Raw genomic sequence first — 22,679 nt, 5'->3', positions numbered from 1 at the left:
CTATGAGACAACAATACTAACCACTGTGGCACATGGTGAATTTTGGACATTTACAGACAGTCACTGATCCATAGTCTGCAATACGAAGCGGTGATTTACTAAGTGAGACGTACAAAATGCACCAATATATCTAGATTCAGACAGGTAACTATGATATTTGTTCGTTATGTAACCATTCAGGAATGAAAACCAGAGAATAAAAGTCAAGCTTACAGCAAATTCATTAACATATATTGTTTTAACGCTTAAGGTTTATCTATTAATGTCACAAGTAGGCTTACATTAACACTGCAATAAAGTTACTGTGAAAATGCCCTAATTGCCACACTCCGGCACCTGTTCAGGTACACTGAGGGAGAATTTAGCATGGCCAATGCACACTAACCAGCACATCTTTCAGACAGCAGGAGGAAACCGGAGCATCCAGAGGAAACCCATGCCGACACAGGGAGAACATGCAGACTCTACACAATGACTCAAGCCAGGAATCGAACCTGGGCCCCTGGCACTGTGAGGCAGCAGCACTAACCATTGTGCCACTCTGTCGTCCCAGCGCAGTAGATTGAGTAGATATGTCAATAATGTGCAAGAGAACACAAGAAGATTAGTTTCCTGATGATACATAAAAGGTTCTGCTTGATTCCGGCCAGGGCAACAGATAAAGGGGTCAAAGGTTATGAGGAAAAGATTGGAGAATGGAATTGAGAAACTTATCAGCCATGATTGAATGGCGGAGCAGACTTGAGGAGCCGAATGACCTATGTATTATGCTCCAATGTATTATGGGCGTAACGAGCAGAAAACACATCACACATGGAAATACACTTGTTAAAAACTTACCATACTTGGTAGGGAAGATTTCCTCATCGGTCAGTAGTTTTTGGATGTGCGTCATCACTAAGTCAATATACTGAGGTGCAGTACACTTTATTTTCTTTCCTCGCTCATCTGTCCAGAAGTACTGACTGCAACAAGGTCACAAATTATAGCAAACAGGATGAGCTTCAAGATGCATCTGCCTGGAGTCATACAGGTTTACAGCATGGAAACAGGCCCTAACTTGGCCATTCTGCCCTCTTTTTTTCTTAAAAGCCACTAAGCCAGTCCCAATTGTTCGCATTTGGCCCATATCCCTCTATACCCATCAAACACATGTGCCTATCTAAATGCTTTTTAAAAGATAAAATTATACCCGTCTCTACTACTACCTCTGGTAGCTCGTTCCAGACACTCATCATCCTCTGTGTGAAAGAATTGCCCCTCTGGACACTTTTGTATCTCTTCCCTCTCGCCTTAAACTTATGCTCTCTAGTTTTGTATTCCCTTACCTTTGGGAAAAGATATTTACTATCTAGCTTATCCCCTCATTATTTTATAGACCTCTATAAAATCACCCCTCAGCCTCCTACGCTTCAGAGAAAAAAGTCCCAGTCTATCCAGACTCTCCTTATAACTTAAGCCATCGAGTCCCGGTAGCATCCTAGTAAATCTTTAGGGTTTATTTATTAGTCACGTATAAGGCTTACGTTAATACTGCAATGGAGTTACTGAGAAATTCACCTAGTCACCACAATCCGGCACCTGTTCAAGTTAATGCACCTAACCAGCACATCTTTCAAAATGTGGGAGGAAACCCACACAGACACGAGGAGAATGTGCAATCTCCACACAGACAGTGACCCAAGCCAGGAATCGGACCTGGGTCCCTGGTGCTGCAAAGCAGCAGTGCTAACCACTGTGCTACCTTGCCGCCCCACTCTTTCTAGTGCCATATATACTGAAATTGCCTCCATCACAGTCCAGACTGTGCATTCCAGACCCCAATCACTCGTGGTGAAAATGTTTACTTCCTCACATCACATTTGCTTCTTTTGCCAACCACTTCAAATCATGGCGGCCAAATCTAGTGCTCGATATACTGTACAGCTGGTAGTAACGCCTCAAGTGGGAGACTTATTGTGGCTGGCGTTAAATGATGCTTGCAGTTACTAGGCCACAGGGGGAGCCCCACATACTATTCTGTCAGGCAAGTGGGATGACAAGGATGTAGGCACAGCCATTAAAATTTAAACAACTGTCATTAAGAATTGAACAGATGTAAAAGCACCAACATATGCATTACCAGCCAGGTTAACATAATGCGAGAATTGTTTATACTTGCAGCAATGTTTGAATACAGTCAGATATACAATGCTGTTGCATCATTATCAGGCAATAACCTTTTATTCATTTCTGGGACATGGGTGTCGCTGGCTGGCCAGCATTTATTGCCCATCCCTTGGAGGGCAGTTGAGAATCAATGACACTGTTAAACAGGGTTTGCTGTCCTGGAAAAATGCCCCACGTGTACTTGCATGTCATGTCAATTATTATTTTTTTTACAATCAACTTTGGGACTGTACCTGTGGGCTGCTTTGACTGGCTGACTGCAGAGAAATGCTGCCCCAGATGGGGCTGAGTTCTGCCATGTCACTGGGGAAGGGGAAATTCTGTCAAGATATTATTGAAAATTATGCGTATTCTACAGGAGGTACATTTCCCCCTTCCATTGATCTCTCTCTGCACTGCTGTGAGCTAATGAAGGCAGGTTGATTGGTTCCCCTAGGCTGCTCCGTAATGATACCATCAGCAGCAGAATCCAACAAACCGGGTACTTTTCACACCTCATTCACTGACTCGTCATCCAGCTCTGACCAATGGAACAAAAGGTCTCCCCTCTGTCAGCCATACATGAAATGAGTTGGGCAATTTCAACTGACTATAAAGTTTTTAAATGTTTATTTGTTAGTGTCAAAGTAAGGCTTACATTAACACCACAATGAAGTTACTGTGAAAATCCCCTAGTTGCCACACTCCAGCACTTGTTCAGGTCAATGCAGCTAACCAGCACACCTTTCAGAACGTGGGAGGAAACCGGAGCACCCGGAGGAAATCCACACTGACACGGGGAGAATGTGCAGACGCCACCCAGTAAGATGTCTCACAACACCACGTTACAGTCCAACGCGTTTATTTGATAGCACAACTTTTGGAATATTGTCCCTTCATCAACTGAATTCTAGTCAAGCAACTCACCTGATGAAAGAGCATGCTCCGAAAGCTCATGCTACCAAATAAACCTGTTGGACTTTAACCTGGTGTTGTGAGACTTCTTACTGTGCCTACCCCAGTCCAACGTCAGCATCTCCACATGGAATGCCACACAGACAGTGACCCAAGTCAGCAATCGAACCAGGTCCCCGGGGCTGTGAGGCAGCAGTGCTAACCACTGTGTCACCCACTTTTCCCTTCAGTTCTCCTGCACCACCTGTAGAAATATGCCTGACCTCCACACTTCCTCTTGGTATACTCTATGGAGATCGTTTGAGAATCTTTGCAATGGTTTCATCTGCGATTTCAGCTCTTTAACTCTCCCGAAATATATCATCCCAACAGAGGGAAGTGATGGCATATTGTTAACGTCACTGGACTAGTAATCCAGAGGTCCCGGCTAATGCTCATATATCACCAGTAATGGTGACCATGCACTCATAAACCATTGTCATAAAAACTCCATCTGGTTCGCTAATGTCCTTTACAGAAGGAAATCTGCTATCCTCACTTCATCTGGCCTACATGGGACTACAGACTCACAATGTAATTGACTCTGAAATGGCCTAGCAACCTACTCAGAAGTATCAAACCACTACAGAAAAAACATAAAGGAGTAAAACTAAACAGACCAACTAGCATGGACCTCAGCACCAAAAACGACAATGGCACACCCAGCCCAGTCAACCCTGCAAAGTCCTACTTACTGACATCCGGAAGCTTGTGCCAAAATTGGGAGAGCTGTCTCACAGTAGTCAAGCAACAGCCTGATATAGTCATGCTCATTGACACAGATAATGTCCCAGAAACCAGCATTACCATTCCTGGGTATGTCCAGTCCAACAGGCAGGACAGACCTAGCAGAGGTAATGGTGTACAGTCAGAAAGCAAGAAGCAATACTTTTCACTGTATGCTAATATACTTGATAATAATAAATCAAACCAAGGAGGGAGTTCTGCCGAGAGTCCTCAGCATTAACTCCCGACCTCAGGATGCTTCAAACATAGGCAAGAAAATCTCCTGATTACCATATCTCCCACCCTGTCAGCTGACGAGTTAGTACTCCCCCATGTTGAACCCCATTTTAAAGGATCACTGAGGATGGCGGCAGGGTGGCACAGTGGTTAGCATTGCTGCCTCACACTGCCAGGGACTCAGGTTCAATTCCCGGCTTGGGTCACTGTCTGTGTGGAGTTTACACATTCTCCCCATGTCTGCGCGGGCTTCTTCTGGTTTCCTCCCACACTCTAAGGATGTGCAGGTTAGGCTGATTGGCCATGCTAAATTTCCCCTTAGCGTCAGGGGGATTAGTGGGTAAAAATACTTGGGTTATGGGGATAGGGCCTGGGTAGGATTGTTGTTGGTGTAGGCTCGATGGGCCGAATAGTATCCTCCTACATTGTAGGGATTCTATGAGTAGCAAGAGCACAGAACGTACTCTGGGTGGTGGAACTTCACTGTGCATCACCAAGAGTGGCTTGGTAGCACCATTTCTGGCAAAAGTGGCCAATTCCTGAAGGACATAGTTGCAAGAGCGAAAAACCTACTTGATCTTGTTCTCACTAATCTACTTGTCACAGAAGACAGGATTGGAGAGTAACCGTCGTACAGTCCTTGGGATGACCTACCTGCACATTGAGGAAACCCTACATCGTGTTCTGTGGCACTATGACCATGCTAATTGGAATAGATTTCAAACAGGTCCAACAACTCAAAACTGACATTCCTTAAGGTACTATTGGGCCATCAGCAGCAGCAGAATTGTACTCAACCAGAATCTAACTTCAAGGCCTGGTACATCTACCGTTCCCATCAAGGTGGGGGAAATCAACCCTGCTTCAAATGAAGAATCAAATGCAGGACTTGAAATACCTAAAATTGAGGTGTCAATGTGGTAAAGCTACTTGAATGCCTCCTTCGACAGCACCTTTCAAACCAGCAACCTCCATCATCTGGAACGAAGAGCTTGTCATATGAGGAACAGTTGAGGACTCTTGGTCTGTACTCGTTGGAGTTTAGAAGGGTGAAGGGGATCTTATTGAAACTTACAGGATACTACGAGGCCTGGATAAAGCAGACTTGGACAGGATGTTTCCGCTAGTAGGAAAAACTAGAATCAGAGGGCACAACCTCAGGCTAAAGGGATGATCCTTTAAAACAGAGATGAGGAAGAATTTCTTCAGCCAGAAAGTGGTGAATCTGTGGAACTCTTTGCTGCAGAAGGCTGTGGAGGCCAGGTCACTGAGTGTCTTTAAGACAGCGATAGATAAGTTCTTGATTAATAAGGGGATCAGAAGTGATGGGGAAAAGGCAGGAAAATGGGGATGAGAAAAAAAAAATCAGTCATGATTGAATGGCAGAGTGGAGCCGATGGGCCGAGTGGCCTAATTCTGCTCCTATGTCTTATGGCATGAGGGCAGTCGGCATGTGGGAACTCCACCAACTGCAACTTCCCCTCCAGGCCACTCACCATCTTGACTTGGAAATATATTAGCATTTCTTTGCTGTTGCTGGGTCAAATCCAGGAACACCCTCCCTAACCTGCAAGTGCATCTACAGTACCATGTGGACTGCAGCAGTTCCAAGAAGACAGCTCACCCCGCCACCTTCTCAAGGGCAATTAGGGATGGGCGATAAACACTGGGCCCAGCCAATGATACACACAACCTGTGAAAGAATACATTTCTGAAGAGTTGATCACTGTAGGGAATTGTTCTAGTTAAAGTAAACTTAAGAACATTAAAATATGTAGCACATAACACTAACAAGAGTACTTACATGTTGCATGCATTCATCACCGGACACGTCTCTGCTGTGCAGAACTCAGAGATAGCACTGTACTGCAGGTTTATGTGATTGAAGAATGTCATTGCTATCGAAACAGAAATAATTGGGAACACTTACGTGAGGCAATGTTACAATCTAAATTAATTATTGCAATAATAATGTCCTGCTTTATTTTCAATGGCTGCTCCCATATCTAAGAAGTAGCATGACTAATACTGGGTATCTGGGTGTTATTAGGACCTAAGCTCCAGTTTTATCTCTTTATTTCTCCAAATGACATCTCAATGGGTAATCCTCCCCAGTCGATCTGTCCGGGGTACTTTCAACGTATGGCACACCAGCAATTGATACTTCACTCTCATGTGTTGCGCTTGTGGGAGGCATCATCTTCCCTCCAAATTACCATGCTCCCCCATCTTCCAACAACTTAATAAAACAAAATTGAGTACATTTCAAAGAAGTCAGAAAACCTAATTCCTCCTCTCCATCAGATTTAGCAGAGCTTCCATTTTATAAAATAAATATTTCCTTCCTTCTCACCCCTTAACTTTTCCTACCCTTACTCTTCCTCCCACTAGCAAAAAATAAACATTTCCTTGGATGATCATAGAATCACAGAATCCTATTGTGCAAGAGGCCATTCGGCCCATCGAGTTTACACCAACCACAATCCTACCCAGACCCTATCCCCACAATTCCATGTATTTACCCTGCTAGTCTCCTGACACTAATGGGCAGTTTATCCTGGCCAATCCACCTAATCTGCACATTTTTGGACTGACAGTTGCCTACCTGATACGCTGCAAGAAAGGATGTCCCGAGACATGGTACACTGGGGAGACTATGCAGACACTATGACAACGGATGAATGAACATCTTCTCTCCCTGTTGGGGAACACTTCAGCAGTCATGGGCATTCAGCCTCTGATCTTCAGGTAAGCGTTCTCCAAGGCGGCCTTCACGACACACGATAACACAGAATCGCTGAGCAGAAACTGATAGCCGAGTTCCGCACACATGAGAACGGCCTCAACCAGGATCTTGGGTTCATGTCACACTATCTGTAACCCCCACCACAACTTGCCTGAGCTTGCAAAAAATCTCACCGGCTGGAGACAATACGCATCTCTTTAACCTGCACTTTACCCTCTCCGCTAACATTGTACCTTTAAGACTTGATTACCTGTAAAGACTTGCATTCCAACCATTATTTTGTAAATTGAGTTTGTGTCTTTATATGCCCTGTTTGTGAACACAACTCCCACTCACCTGATGAAGGAGCAGTGCTCTGAAAGCTTATGGCTTGTGCTACCAAATAAACCTATTGGGCTTTAACCTGGTGCTGTGAGACTTCTTACATCATTTATTACCCTAACCTAGTTGCCCTTGGAGAGCAGTTGAGTCAGCCACATTGCTGTGGCTCTGGAATCACATGTAGGCCAGACCGAGTAAGGATGGCAGATTTCCTTCCCTAAAAGGACATGAGTGAACCAGATGGGTTTTTCTGACAATTGACAATAGTTTCATGGTCATCGGTAGACTCTAAATCCCAGATTTTTTTTTATTGAATTCAAGTTCCATCACCTGCTATGGTGAGATTCTAATCTGGGTCCCCAGAATGTTAGCTTTTTTTTAAAATTAAATCGATGGACATGGGCATCGGTGGCTGGGCCAGCATTTATTGCTCATCCCTAGTTGCCTGAGAGCAGTTGAGAGTCAATCACATTGCTGTGGCTCTGGAATCACATACAGGCCAGACCAGGTAAGGATGGCAGATTTCCTTCCCTGAAGTACATCAGTGAGTAAAAAGTCTGACAACATCAGATTTAAGTCCAACCCATTTATTTGATAGTAAACTCACAAGCTTTCAGGGTTTGTCCCTTCGTCAGGTGAATGGAAAGTTCATCAGTGAACCAGATGAGTTTTTCCGGCAATCAACAATGGTCATCGGTGATTCTTAATCCCAGATTTCTTTTACTGAAGTCAAATCCCACAACCTGCTGTGACAGGATTCGAACTCGGGTCCCCACAACATTAGCTGAATTTCTGGATTAATAGTCTAGTTAGTGATAATACCACTAGGCTATTGCTTCCTCAGGATGCTGGCCAATGAGCACAAGGTCAACGGTGTTGTTCTGGTCTGAGTAAAGATGCTCTGAGTCTGGAGAAATCTACAATGTGACTGACAACTCAGCGGAGAATCCCGTCACAGCAGGTTGTGGGATTTGAATTCAATAAAAGAAATCTGGGATTAAGAATCACTGATGACAGCTGTTGATTGTCAGAAAAACTCATCTGGTTCACTAATGTACTTTAGGGAAGGAAATCTGCCATCCTTACCTGGTATCGGTATTGGTAATTAATCTGAATTATGTTGGAGTCAAGAATGAAACACAAGTCTTTAATGGAAATGTTCACAATGGCACAAAGCAAAAGAATGGGAAAATCAATACTCCACATTAATGGCTTCACTGCCTGAAGGAGGGAGCCAGAGAGTTTCAAGTTCAATCCTGACTGGTGTCCCATCATTGAGGAAAGCGTACATGAATAGAACAGATTGCACAAGAAACCGGTTATACTTTTACTGACCCCTCCAGTGACTCACGGTCAAGGCTTGTGGTTTATGTAAAAAAAAGGTCTAACTGTAGGATGTGCTGTTCAAAACAACTGCAACACCCCTATAATTGGATGAACAAAAACAAGATGTGTCTCATTCAGTCATGATAAGTCAGTGCCTTGCTCACCACAAGTATGTATGAGCTATATTATTACCAAACAAAGAGAAAGTGAAGGGGTGGGGGGAAAAAGAAAAAATATAAAAGTTCCTGTAATACACAGCAGGCTAGTCAGCATCTGGAAAAAAAAGGCAATGCTGTGTTTGATAAGAGATCTCTGAACAGAATGGCCGAAGGCAGTATCATCTAGAAGGACAGCAATGATATGGGAACATCACAACCCACAAGTCCCCCTCAAAGCCACACGCAGTTCAGACTGAAGCTTAAATTAAGTTTATTTATTAGTGTCACAAGTCAGCTTACATTAACACTGCATGAAGTTACTGTGAAAATCCTCTAGTCGCCACACTCTGGTGCCAGTTCGGGTATACAGAGGGAGAATTTAGCATGGCTAATGCACCTGATCAGCACATCTTTCAGACTGTGGGTGGAAAGTGGAGCACCCGGACGAAACCCACGCAGACACGGGGAGAAGGTGCAAACTCCACACAGACACTGACCCAAGCCAGGAATTGAACTGACTCCCTGGCGCTGTGAGGCAGCAGTGCTAACCCCAGTGTGCCATCATGCCGTATGACCCATTCCTTCTTTATCACTGGCACCCACTCCTAACAAGCCCACCACCCCATCCACACCTCACAAGCCCCACTCCCACCACACTCCCCAACCACTACCTGCTCCACACCACACACAACCATGAACTGCAGTGGTTTAAGAGGACAGCTCACTATCACCTTCCCAAGGGCAATCAGGAACAAGCAACACAAGTGAAGTTGGTGACAGCCCCAACCCATCAAAATATTTTTTTTCTTAGAAACTAGTGCCAAAGGCAGTATTTAACCTATAGATATTCACCCTCATCACTGCATGGACAAAAGGGAAAGAGAAGAATCAACTGACATTCTTTAAGGCCTCTGCAAATGTCTTCTTCCTTCGAAGACCATTTTCAAGAGCAGCTACAAGATGACTGGATTATAGAATCCCTACAGAGCAGGAGACCATTTAGCCCATCGAGTCTGCACCGAACACAATTCCACCCAGACCCTATTCCTGTAACCTCACGTATTTAACCTGCTAGTCCTCCTGACACCAGAGTTAATTTAGCATGGCCAATCTGCATAATCTTCCACATCCCTGGGAGGAAACCCATGCAGACATGGGGAGAATGTGCAAACTCCACACAGTTGGCTCACCCAATTTCATCTCCATATCCCTTACCCCATGGAAGTTGCTAGCCTTTAACTGAACATACCTCAGAAATCCCCGTAAGGAGCGCTGGAAGAGAATAAATCCCACACCTGCCAAACATTACTTCCGAAGCACCAATGTCACCATTCCATTCCACTGCTAAGAACCTTTGGTTTATTGTGAGGTTTACTTACTGTTATTGGCCAACCATTCATTCTGGTCAATCTCTCTAGGCAAGCTCACGAGCATGGGCAAATCTGCATCAGACACTCGGGCTGAGGTGTACTCTGCCTCCAAATACAACTTCTTCTCTTCAGTCGAAGGCTGCTTTTCATCCGGCTTTGATTTTGCAGTCTTCCTGTGAGCAAAAAAGATAAACCACAAATAAAATCTGGAACAGGTTTCTAACACTGCAGCATAAAACATGTTCTAGGTCAAAGTCAGTGATGTCCTCTATTACTCTAATCTACCAACATTAATCATAAGCAGTAGAGGGAGAATTGATGTTTGTAAGAAGCTAACAGGACTAGAATCATAGGATCCCTACAGTGCAGGAGGCCATTCAGCCTGTCAAGCCTGCACCAACAACAATCCCACTCAGGCCCTATCCTTGTAACCCCATGTATTTATCCAAACTAGTCCCCCTGACACAAAGGAGCAATTTAGCATGGCCAATCAACCTAGCTCACACATCTTTGGACTGAGGGGGGAAAACCAGAGAACCCGGAGGAAACTCATGTAGACACAGGGAGAACGTGCAAACTCCACACAGACAGTCACCCAAGCTGGAATTGAACACCATCCCTGAGGCGGCAGTGCTAACCATTGTGAGGTAACTCCAATCCAATTCCCATTGATACCATGGCATATTACAATGTTAATGCTCAAACTTTGGAACACTGTTCCCATAACCATTTTAACACCTCTTGCCCTTAGATAGGAAATGAGAAAAAAAATGCTGATTTCTTTTTTTCTCTCCATGACCTACTTCCCCCATCCCAACAGTTCTGCCTTCCCTTTCTTCAAAACAACTTATCTATGCTCCTCTGACTTTATTCCCATGTTCCTCCCAAGCTGCAAGATGAAGCATCTTAGAACAATCACCTCCCTCCCCCTTCAACACGTTGAAATCAAAACTCGTCATTCCGTCTCTTTCCTTTTTAATTTCTCAAAACTGTTCCACCTGCCTCCCTCTATCTTCCCAATATCCTACAATCTATTGGTTTTTAAAGCCAATTGTGGCATTGCATAAACAATGACCGAATGTTCCATTTGATCTTTCTTGTCAATTTTCCCATCTGGGTGTCCCGCTCTGTCCTATCCCTGTAACCCCATGTATTTACCCTGTTAATCGCCCTGACCAAAAAAAAGGGAAAATTTAGCATGAACAATCAACATAGCTCACACATCTTTGGACTGTGTGGTCCAAAGATGGTCTTGCCCTTCACTCTGGAATCTCAATAGCAAAAGATTTCATTTTATTTTGTCCAGATGACTTATAAAGCTGGTGCACCCTTGTCACCACCCTGCATACTTTCTCACAAACTCAGTCACGGCCACAGTATCCTTCATTAGGCTGTGCTTCTATCTTCCATTTCTTTTTAATTTTCTCAGTTTTCACTGTTTCGCTCTGCCATATCCACCTATTATGAGCTGCCAACATTCCAGGATTGCCTTGAAATATCCAAGATTTAGAATAGAATAGAATAGAATCCCTACAGTCAGGAGGCCATTTGTCCCATCAAGCCTGCCCCGACAGCAATTCCACCTAGGCCCTACCCCTGTAACCCAATGTATTTATCCTGCTAGCCCCCCTGACATGAAGGGGCAATTTAGCATGGCCAATCAGCCTAACCTTTGGACTGTGGGAGGAAACACGGGGAGAACGTGCAAACACCACACAGACAGTAACCTATGGATGGTATTGATCCCAGGCCCTGGCGCAGTGCTAACCACTGTGCCAATATGCCATCCATAATTAAGACTAATTTCTGGGAAACTATGGAGACCAAACCCAGGAGAAAAATCATAGGACTGATAAAATAAAGTTTTTAAAATTGTTTGCTTATTAATAATAAAAATATACGCTGAGGGGGAAAGAAAAGGGGATGTTTAGCAGTCAAAAATCATCCAATCAGTAATAGTCTATTTGCTTTCCGATTGGTTTGGGAAAGCAAACACATGATGTCAGCATGGGCTTTTGGGGTACCAGTGGACAGTTGACACTGGCATGAACATGACCAGATAGAGTTGGCAACTTTATTAACTTCCTTTTGTAGGCATTTTCCCTTTTGATTATTACAATTAGAGTCATAGAATAGAATCATAGATCCCTAGAGTGCAGAAAGAGGCCATTTAGCTCATCAAATCTGCACCAATAACAATCCCATCCAGGCCCTAAGTCTATAACCCCATGTATTTACCCTGCTAGTCCCCCTGACATTAGGGAACAATTTACAATGGCCAATCAACCTGTACATTTTCAGACTGAGAGGAAACCGGAGCACCCGAAGGAAACCCATGCACACACAGGGAGAACGTGAAAACTCTATACAGTCACCCAAGGCTGGAATTGAACCCGAGTCCCTGGCGCTGTGAGGCAACGGCACTAACCGCTGCGCCACAATGCCATCCTCCACCATTTGTCTCTGCCTACTCATTCCCTCCTTTACAATAATGCAGCCCTGATATGAAGAGATTACACGTAAAGAGACGCTATTTTCATCGATCAACCTAGATGACCCGCATTGGACACGTTACGTTCACAGAATTCCAGTTCTTAAAAACAAACTGGATGTAGATTGTGAAAATTTTTTTGCATAAATAAGGGACCATCCAGAAACAATGTGGCTGAAATTGAGAGTTCAGTATCTACTTTTTGTGATGCTGTGCATTAGTATGCCCTATGCAGTAGCACAATAATACATTTAAAGAAAACCAGACCAAGTCTAGCTGTTCTGCTCACTTCACAAGGTCATACAGTAGGAGTCTTTTCCACACTACCACTCAGAAAATTACCGGTAATGCACAAATTCAAGGTTCAGTCGGGAGAAAGGGATATCAAGAGCAAAGGTTACAATGTTTTTCCAAATTAAAACTTTCTTGTCCAGCACACCTGAATTAACACCACCATGTCGCACACTTCCACACACCAGGGCCAAATGCAACCTTCTTAAAACAGCAACAAAGAACACCTGACAGGAAGGACTATCATTAAATGTACACCAAGTATTACGAAAGGCATTTAGCAAGAAGAGCAAAACAATGAAATCTCTAAAAACATCTTTTCTCAAAATGCCTCGAAGTACCCCAAGGAAATGTCTTATAAGGCCATAAGACACGCTGGTTAGATGTACTGGCCACGTTACGATTCTCCCTCAGTGTACCTGAGCAGGTGCCGCTAGGGCGAGACCAGAACTTCCTGCCTGAGGTCAACGGAGATTTCCATTGTCTGACCCTCGCCCACTCCAATTCCGTGGCGGGCGAGGTGATAAAGTTCCGCTCTCTGCGTCTGCGTGGGTTTCCTCTCGGGTTTCCCCCCCCGCACTCCAAAGATGTGTGGGTTAGGTGCACTGGCCATGTTAAATTGCCCCTTAGTGTTAGGGGAATTAGCAGAATAAATGTAAGGGGTTATGGGGATGGGGCCTGGATGAAATTATAGTCAATGCAGATCCGATGGGCCGGATATCCTCCTTCTGCACTATAGGATTCTATATTTCCCCCTCAGTATACCCGAACAGGCGCCAGTGTGTGGCGACTAGGGGATTTTCACAGCAACTTCATTGCAGTGTTAATGTAAGCCTACTTGTGACACCAATAAATAAAACTCTAAAAAACCTTAAAAAAACTTAACAAAATACCCAGAAGGTTACCAAATGAATATTATTCTATCAATGTATCAGCTCTTAGTTACCCTGAATGAAAATGCTCCTCACTGAATATCAACTTCCAGAGCACAAGTCATGACTGCTCTTATTCAGAGTCTAAGGACCATCAATACATTGTGGAGCTCTGTGACAGAGTACAAGTGTGGAGAGGGTAGGGGATGGGCATACGGCAGAACATGGTAAGCATTTTTTAAATAATCTAGCAGGGCTGCACCTTCACAGAATGTACTGAGACTTGCTGTTTGCAAAACCCTGTTTTCACCCAGTTGCCAATAGAGAAAATGGACAGAATTAAACCCAGGGAAACATTAATAGCTTGAAATTAAGAAGATCAACACCATTCAGGACAAAGAACAGAAGAGCGTAAAGGCATAAGAAAACAGAGCAGTTGGCCATCTCATCTTGCTAGCCTCCTCTGCAATCCGCTTGATTGGTAACCCCATCCACCACGTTAAAACAATCCACATTCACCACCAGTATACCATGGCGACAATGTGTACTCAATCAAGGCTGTTTTGACAGTACTGTCCAAACCTCCACTATCTGGAGAGACATGAGCTTCAAGTGCATGGGATTCCATAACCTGGAGTTCCCTCCAAGTCATGCACTAACCTGAATTTGACTATTCGTTCAAAAGGTTGGAACTCCCTACCTAACAGCAGCAGGAGTGCTTTCAGCAGAATGCGATGGTCCGAGAAGGCAACTCACCATCACCAAGGGAAAATGCGCAATGGGCAATAAAAGCTGGTCTTCCATGATTCTTCTTAAAAAAAGATTTGATAGGTAACTAACTGTACAAAATGATCTAAAATAAATAATAATAGATGACACGCCACACAAATCACTGGGCTCCAGCATCTCTATTTGTCTTCTTGCTCCCAGTTCCCAAACAAAAACAGGGAATCCACTTTGTCACTTTCAACTCCAGCCTCGTGCACAGTTCCATTCATACTTCAACACTTGTGATTCCAGAGGAGTTTTAAATTGCCCACAGTGGTTAGCGCTAGGGACCTGGGTTCAATTTCCGGCTTGGGCCACTGTCTGTACAGAGTCTGCACATTCTCCCCCGTGTCTGCATGGATTTCCCTCTGGGTGCTCCAGTTTCTTCCCATGGCTCGAAAGACGTGCTGGTTAGGTGCATTGGTCATGCTAAATTCTCCCTTAACGTACCCAAACAGGTACCAGAGTGAGGCAACTAGGGGATTTCCACAGCAACTTGCAGTGTTAATGTGAGGCTACTTGTGACACTAATGAAAAATAAACTTTAAACCTTAGTGTCAGGGGATTAGCAGGGTAGTATTTGGAGTTACGGGGATAAAGCAATGAGTGGGATTGTTTGTCGGTGCAGGCTTGATGGGCTGAATGGCCTCCTTCTGCACTGTAGAGATTGCATGATTCTAACTGTTACATTTCTCACCTTGCTGCTCAGTTGCCTTCATCCCAATTGCCATGCAATTGCAATGCTCCCTGGTTTGTAACACTGTTGTGAGCCACATCGTAAGAGCTTTTTTTAAAGCGAGGCAGCAATTAAAATCTGATGACTAGGTTCAACAACTTGGACTATCAAAAGCCATTCCTTTTATCTCTCCTCTCCCGAATAACAAATCCCTTTAATTGTTAGTTGAATGCTATTTCTTACAACATCATCTTCCCTAGAAGCATACTGATGTAATTGCAAGGAGAAAACGCATACTTTTTGAGAATTGAAAATTAAACTGACAAGGTTAAAAAGAAAGAGAAGATTTTAAACAAAGTTAAAAGAGAAAACTGAGGAATAAAAAGTAAAGAGAGCAAACAGGTATATGGACGCACAATCAAAAGTGAATAAAGAGAGGTAGATATTTTGAGCAGATTGTTTTTAGCTCACTAACACAAGTGTGCAGATTTCCCTGGGGCTGTTGCAGCCGTACGAGTTCAGGCTTGCTGCATTCCACGATTAATCATCTCAGTTTGATTCTCAGCCCCTCTTTTGTCTATTCCAATGCTTGGTTACTGTCAGTTACCAGACAGCACCTGGGCCAGACCCACCTCATGGGCCACAAACTGCCTTAGCAGAAGGGATTTACTAACTACCCTAGAGGGTTAGGGAATTTTGCAGGAGTCACATGAAGGGTTGGAGAGCGTGTCTCTTGCAACTGACAAAAGTCTGCACCTTGAGGGAAGTTGGTTGTTTGATGCAAAGGAATTAATCCTTTTGTGTTTTTACAAGTTCATATTTCAAAGCATTTGTCATTGAAGTTAGCAAAGATCAGGCACTGTTCCAGAGACGGGGCAGCAAGCACTCTCAGTAGCTTGTTAGAACAAGTAAAACGGACATAACAAAATTAATTTTCTTTTAATCATCTTTATTTTCCTCTTCTCATTTGACGATAGCGACTTGCAATGGAATACGATTCCAAGAGTTCTGCTCACCCTCTTGTATTGAAGCTAATGACCATACTACATCTGAACCTAAAGACTCTGAATCAGTAAACTAGTTAACTGGGGGTGGGCACGGGGGGGGGGGGGGGGGGGGATGTTTTGTGCAGTGTGCAGCTGAACAGAAGTAGCAAGCCTCAAACAAATAACACTGGCCAGAATTTTACCATCTTGCCCGCCACGGGAATTGGAGCAGGCAAGTGATGGACCATGGAAAAGTCCGTCGAACTCGGGCTGGATTTTACGGTTTTGGGACAAGCGAGCCGTAGAAGCCCGCCCACTATCTTCTTATCAGGGCTTTCTAGAGAGTACTAAGATAGTAAGAACCCCAACAGATTTTTCTTCTAACTCAGTGTTGAGGCAGCTGATTGCATCCCAACCATCAATATGAGCAGCTGAAAAAGCCAGGCACTGAATCAGCGAGCATGTCCGAAAGGTAGACTGAGACTTCACAGAATCCCAACAGTACAGAAGGAGGCCATTCGGCCCATCGGATCTGCACCAACCACAACCCCACCCAGGCCCTATTCCAGTAACCCCACACATATAATCCTCCTGACACTAGGGTCAATTTAGTATGGCCAATCAACCTAACCTGCACATTTTTGGACTGTAGGAGGAAATCCACACAGACGCAGGGAAAACGTGCAATCTCCACACAGACAGTGACCCGTGACTGGAACTGAACCCAGGTCCCTACTGCTGAGACAGCAGTGCTAACCACTGTGCCATCGTGTGCTGCCCGACTTGTGTTTAGATATTTTGAGGAAAAAAAATGTGTCCATAAGATTATAAATTCTATTTTATGACAAATCCTGTATTTGCTCATTTGAAAAATTCTGCAGATTACACGGAAGTATCTGTGTATCATTTAGATACAATTTTTAAAAAGGAGACTGCTGCCAAAACTCATGCTGTATGCAAAACTGAGTCCAGTTTGAAGGGCGTATTGATGTAGTCACTAGTTATGTCATTAGAACTCACTAGTTAAACAAACAACCCATCAAGGATATGCAGGTTGGGTGAATTGGCCATGCTAAAATGCTCCTTAGTTTCTCAAGATGTGGAGATTAGATGCACGGGGTCAAGGGAATAGGGTACGGTGGCGGGTCTGGGTAAGATACTCTGTCAGAGAGTTGGTGCAGACTCAGTGGGCCTCATTCTGCACTGTAGGGATTCAATGAAGTAGATGAACCATGCTGGCCAGACACGGTACAGCCTACAGTCTCCACTGAGTTAACTAATTCGAGTTAAAGAGACATACAATTAGTCTCAGCGCTGCTTTACTAGGAAGGGGGGAAATTAACTAGGGTTGGTGCTTCTGAGCAGTAGCCAGTAACTTTGAGCTGAATGTGTGCTTTTCTGGGTTGAGTGATCTTCAGTAATGACATCTCCCCACCACCTACCCCCAAGTAACTTGTTGCTAAGAATCACACAATGGATAATGGTCACTATTTTGGTCTTGGACTGAGGATTGCCAAGAATCGGTCCTCAGGTCTCATCTACACGTTCAAGGCAAGTTGCCTCATCTCTACAGAAAGAAAAGTCAATTTTAGGCCCTCCATCTTCAGTTGCTGTCTGGATATATTCCAGAAGGTGCTCTGGCCTAACAGCAGCTTGGGGTCAGGTGGAGATTGTAAGGACTAAGAGTAAAAAATATAGCTGCAGCAGTAGGTCATGTGATGCCTCAACCCTGCTTCACCATTCAATAAGATCATGGTCGATCTTCTATATCGAATCCATGTTCCTGTCTTATCCCTATACCCCCATGATTGATAAGTTCTTGGATTCTAAGGGAATCAATCTCAATCTTGAACATATCCAAACGAAAATTCCAAAGATTCACAACCCTCAAAAGTGATAATGTTTCTCCTTATCTCAGACCTAAGTGGCTGACCCCTTTATCCTGAGACTATGACCCTTAGTTTTAGGCTCCTCAGCCTATGAAAACAGGCTCTCAGCATCTACCAGTCAAACACTAAGGCTGGAATGATTCGGCCATTCATGCCAGTGGGATTTTCCCATCCTGCTGCAGTGAGCGGAGATTTGGCTGGGTGCCAAACTCTTCAACCTCGCTGCAGTGGAAGCGTGGCATGGATGGCCGGTAAGATCACACCTTAAGAATTTTACATAACTTCAATGCCACCACCTCATGTTTATCTAAACTTCAAAGAATATACACCCATTTTACTCAACTCAAATGATGATGGGGGAGCACGCTGGAGCTTTCTGACTCCACAAACAATGCTTTTACTTTAATTCTTTTTAAAATTAAAATTCACCATTAATTAGCAGCTGCGGGAGCAACAGAAAGAGACAAACATATTTAGCAGTGGAATCAATGCTTGTTTAGACTGGGCACAAGTTGCTCGCTGCTAACGAGATACTTGAACTTTCTGCTTGTCCTTTGCCTGAAAAATGGATGCAACGCAAGTTATTTTCTAATCCAAACGTCTATACCATCTAAATCTTTCAGGAGAGGGAAAGAGAAATTGGTAAAATCACAGATAAGCTGCCAGAAGAATAACATTTTATGTAACCACTTTTTAAAAGATGGTCACCAATTACTTTGAGAAAATGATGTGCAAGCTTGGCTGCCTGAAGAACGTTATAAGGCAACATTGAGGAGGGAGGCTGACTTAACCTAACTTGAGTAGCTTCTCAAAATATCTGGAATGTAAGAGGTGCATATTCCAGCCTGAATTATCCTTTCTAAGTTAAATATAGGTAAATTACGGCCTGTCGTCACTTGGATTACATCAAAACATAACATTCAGTGGGTGTGTGAAATCTTCACAATAATGCCCTTTTAAACGGTGGAAAAGGAACCAATTACAGATTCCATCAATCCAAATGTGGGCTGTGGGTGGGGAGAGTACTCGGAGCTGTATAACATTAGGGTGACATACTGGTGATTATGGATGGTGGGGACAATTTAAGATGAGAATATCACAAAAGCAGTACACTACACAATGTATATTGCACTTTTCCTAAATAAGTTTAGCAACACTGGCTACAGTTTGGGAATGGAGGGCGTTTCTTTGGCTGTTTTGGAAGTTTACCTTTGTCTATGACTGGGTGCTGAATGGCCCCTTAGTGTCAAGGGGACTAACAGGGTAAATACATGGGGTTACAGGATAGGGCCTGGGTGGGATTACAAGATAGGCCTGGGTGAAATTGTTGTTGGTGCAGGCTCAGTGGGTTGAATGGCCTCCTTCTGTACTGTAGGTATTCTATGTTAGATGTCACGCAGACAGTTTCCTATAACTTGAAATAAAGTTGCTATTGCATCACGTGATCTGAAGTGCATTCACCTTGGGACTGATGTACTTGGATCAACAACTCACATGAAATACATTACACTGGTGTAACATTGTTGGAGGGGACTAATGTATGTTGCAAAGCTGCAAACGTATCACAACTTCGAATACAATCCCCTCAAACTTTTTCATAACACTCGGCAACTTTTCTTTCCTACTACCATTACTGTTTCAAGAGGAACAAAGTCTGCATTTCTGAGCTGCTTTAAGGAGTGAATAGTGCAGAAATTGATCCCAGGCAAATTACATCAAAGGACATAAACGCCAGGCAACACAGGAGAACACAAAAATCACATGAAATTTTTCACCCAGTGGATAATGACATTATCGAATAAGTTACCAGGGAAAGCCGTCGCAGTAGATAACGTGGACAGTTAGACGAGTTCTGGGGAGAAAAGGGATTGACAAATAAAGTGAGGTGGCAGGTAGATGGGATTGATCTGAGAAAAGGAGCCAATTACTTTTCGCATTTCATAACATGGTTATCCGAGAGGAGGGTATAGTAATACGCCATCTTTAGATTAAGAGAGAGATTTCTATAAAGTATCAAATTACTTTCAGCTATATACTTGCAGCTATGCTACGACTTAGCAACATGTTTAAAGCTGACGGAATATTGTTTCAGAAAACTCTTGCCAAACTATGACGTATACAGAGCACAACACCAACAGATTTGCTAAAGTTATTCAGCATCTTCTCCCCCACTTTTTGTAAGCCTGTAATTTTACAAAAAATCCACATCTTTGAACCCAGCAACAAAACAAAGGATAGTATTGTATGGAAACCCAGACTCAGGTCAGCCTCTTGCACCTTCCAAACCAATATTGAATATCCCACAGCACACAATGGACTGCTGGCAGCAGAAAGGAAGTATTGAATACAATATGAAACCGTAGACAAGTACCCCATAAATACTACTTGGGACGCTTCAAAAAGTGACATTTTATCGTACCAGATGTCCTGACAACACAGTTAGTAAAAATGAAGCGTACCAGAGCCGTACAAACCAAGAAGGTCTCAGGTTCCACTGCCAGTTTGAGCTGAACTTGTTCATCTCAGCCTGGATTGCAGTGTGGATTCTACAGCTAGCCTCAGCATTTCTAGGTTAGGGGCAGGTCATCTGGCTGGGGCTATCATTCCTGGACCCTAAACCTGGTACAGATATAGAAAATGCTGGAAAATCTCAGCAGGTCTGACAGCATCCGTGGAGAGAGAATAGAGCCAACAATTCAAGTCTGGATGACCCTTCGTGACAAAGGTACACACTTGGGGTCACAGCGACAGGGCCTGGGTCTGATCGTTGTCGGTGCAGACTTGATGGGTCGAATGACCTCCTTTTGCACTGTAGGAATTCTATGACTCTATAATTTGGGGCGGCACGGTTGCATAGTGGTTAGCACTGCTGCGTCACATCACCAGGGACCCAGGTTCGATTCCGAGCTTGGGTCACTGTGTGGAGTTTGCACATTCTCCATGTGTCCGTGTGGGTTTCCTCCAGGTGCTCCAGTTTCCTCCCACAGTCTGAAAGACATGCCGATTAGGTGCACCGGCCGAGTTAAATTCTCCGTCAGTGTACCTGAACAGGTGCTGGAGTGTGGTGACTAGGGGATTTTCACAGTAACTTCATTGCAGTGTTAATGTAAGCCTTACTTGTGACTAATAAAACTTTTAAAAAAACTTTAAATTTTGATGGACTGAATGGCCTTCTTCTGCACTGTAGGGATTCTGTGATTCTAAGTCTTAAACTCGAAATGTTAACTCCGTTCTTTCTCTCCACAGACGCTGCTAGAGATTTTTTCCAGCATTTTTTTTCATCCGATACCCTTGTACCTACATCTTTGACATTCATCAGGAACAAAAACCGCAGTCAATTTCTTGAGTGAAATGTGTATTTTTTTTAAAAAAAACGAACTACCCAGATAGCTGGCACCCTGTGAAATGTTCCCTGAGACAGTGCACTCACCTGGTGTCAGTCAGCACTACTGCAAACAGCACGTACAGCCAATGCTAAAATATGTGCTATGTTGTTTGGACTGTTCTGATAGTTAACCGTTTCCAAATACCTACCAGCAAACACAACCCAGAGCTTTTAACCACCCTGCCAATGGTACATGATCTAAAAAACAGCATTTTCAACAAATTATCCCAAGTTACAAGTTTTGTTTGTCATATTATGGGCAGAAAGGGACTTTGTCCAATCTCTTAATTTTAGTTCCCTCTCGCTGCAGGACTTTAAAGGGAAGCAGAGAAGACAAATCATTTACAGTTCAATTGACAGATTTCAGATTAGAGGCACTACTAAATTACTCAGACACAGGGGAGGGGAGGTAGGAATCTGGATCCCAAAGATCAGCAGTCCGATTCAAAGTTCACAACAGCATTCTCTTTCCAATACAACTGCACAAACAATCCTTCCATTTCCCTCTTACTTTCTTACCTTTTCTTGTAGCCTAGTGCCTTCCCTACAGCCTGTAGGACCATTCTGCACTGCTCCAGGGCCCCCCTGTTATTTCACTCAACTGCCAGATTGGAGGAAACACACACAAAAAAAGCCCACCCGGCACAATAGCATGTGCAAAGTGTTCCCCCCTCTCTGTAACACAGCAAGCTCAAACCACTCTGCAAACTAGTTTGACTGCATTTGATGTGCTTATAGGACTGGCTCCCAAAGAGGACCCAATCGGAGCGCAGGCTGTGGCTGCTGCCACGACAACACAAAGCAAAGACCTTAGGGAGCGTCTGTAAATTGAACCCAACACAAAGAAGTCATCCTTGTCTCCTGAGGGACTTTGTGCGAAGACAGTGAGCCAATATAGTGCCATTAATTGTGTCACCGAAACACTCCTCTCTCTGGTTATAACATTTAGTGCTGTCCACTCGAAATATTGAGCATATTCTAAAGAATGAATGAGAACAAAAATTCCACCCAAGCCATTATATTATAATGTTACACTTCACAATTTATTATTATTATTAATCACTCGCTCAAATTTCTCAGTCCATGGTAAGGGGCAATAGATTTCTCCCACTAGTAGCTTATCCCACACAACTCAAAAGGACATTCTATGATTGCTTGTTGGGTGCTAACACCATGGCTGTGTGAAAACTTAACACACTAACTAAAATGCTTTGCTGAAATTCTAATAACAAGACTAAAACCAGGTTTTAAAACTAATTTTGTGTAATTCAAATAATGATTACTGTGACTCCACAAGAAATCTTCCTTGCTCCTTCAATGCAACACAGCCAATCC

The 22,679-nt window shown here is 43.6% G+C and overlaps 1 protein-coding gene across 2 annotated transcripts in view; it reads right to left on the bottom strand.

Annotated features, from left to right (window-relative positions):
• Positions 1–22,679, bottom strand: part of LOC145361503 (MOB kinase activator 2-like) — a 60,529-nt gene that overhangs the window by 5,942 nt on the left and 31,908 nt on the right. The window contains exons 1-4 of one of the 2 annotated variants that reach the window (XM_080217313.1): positions 21,864–22,056; positions 9,996–10,159; positions 5,870–5,963; positions 841–965 (exon numbers count right to left, since the gene is read on the bottom strand). In XM_080217313.1, the coding sequence (XP_080073439.1) occupies positions 841–965; positions 5,870–5,963; positions 9,996–10,159; positions 21,864–21,907 (427 nt within the window). In that variant the 5' untranslated portion in view covers positions 21,908–22,056. Of the gene's footprint in view, positions 1–840; positions 966–5,869; positions 5,964–9,995; positions 10,160–21,863; positions 22,057–22,679 lie in introns of those variants that run through there. The other variant, XM_080217314.1, reaches the window with a different exon arrangement.

Source organism: Carcharhinus amblyrhynchos, chromosome 35 (genome assembly GCF_965287045.1).
Source record: "Carcharhinus amblyrhynchos chromosome 35, sCarAmb.v2.hapA, whole genome shotgun sequence".
Classification (NCBI taxonomy): Eukaryota; Metazoa; Chordata; class Chondrichthyes; order Carcharhiniformes; family Carcharhinidae; genus Carcharhinus; species Carcharhinus amblyrhynchos.
This window is presented reverse-complemented; position numbering and strand designations above follow the sequence as displayed.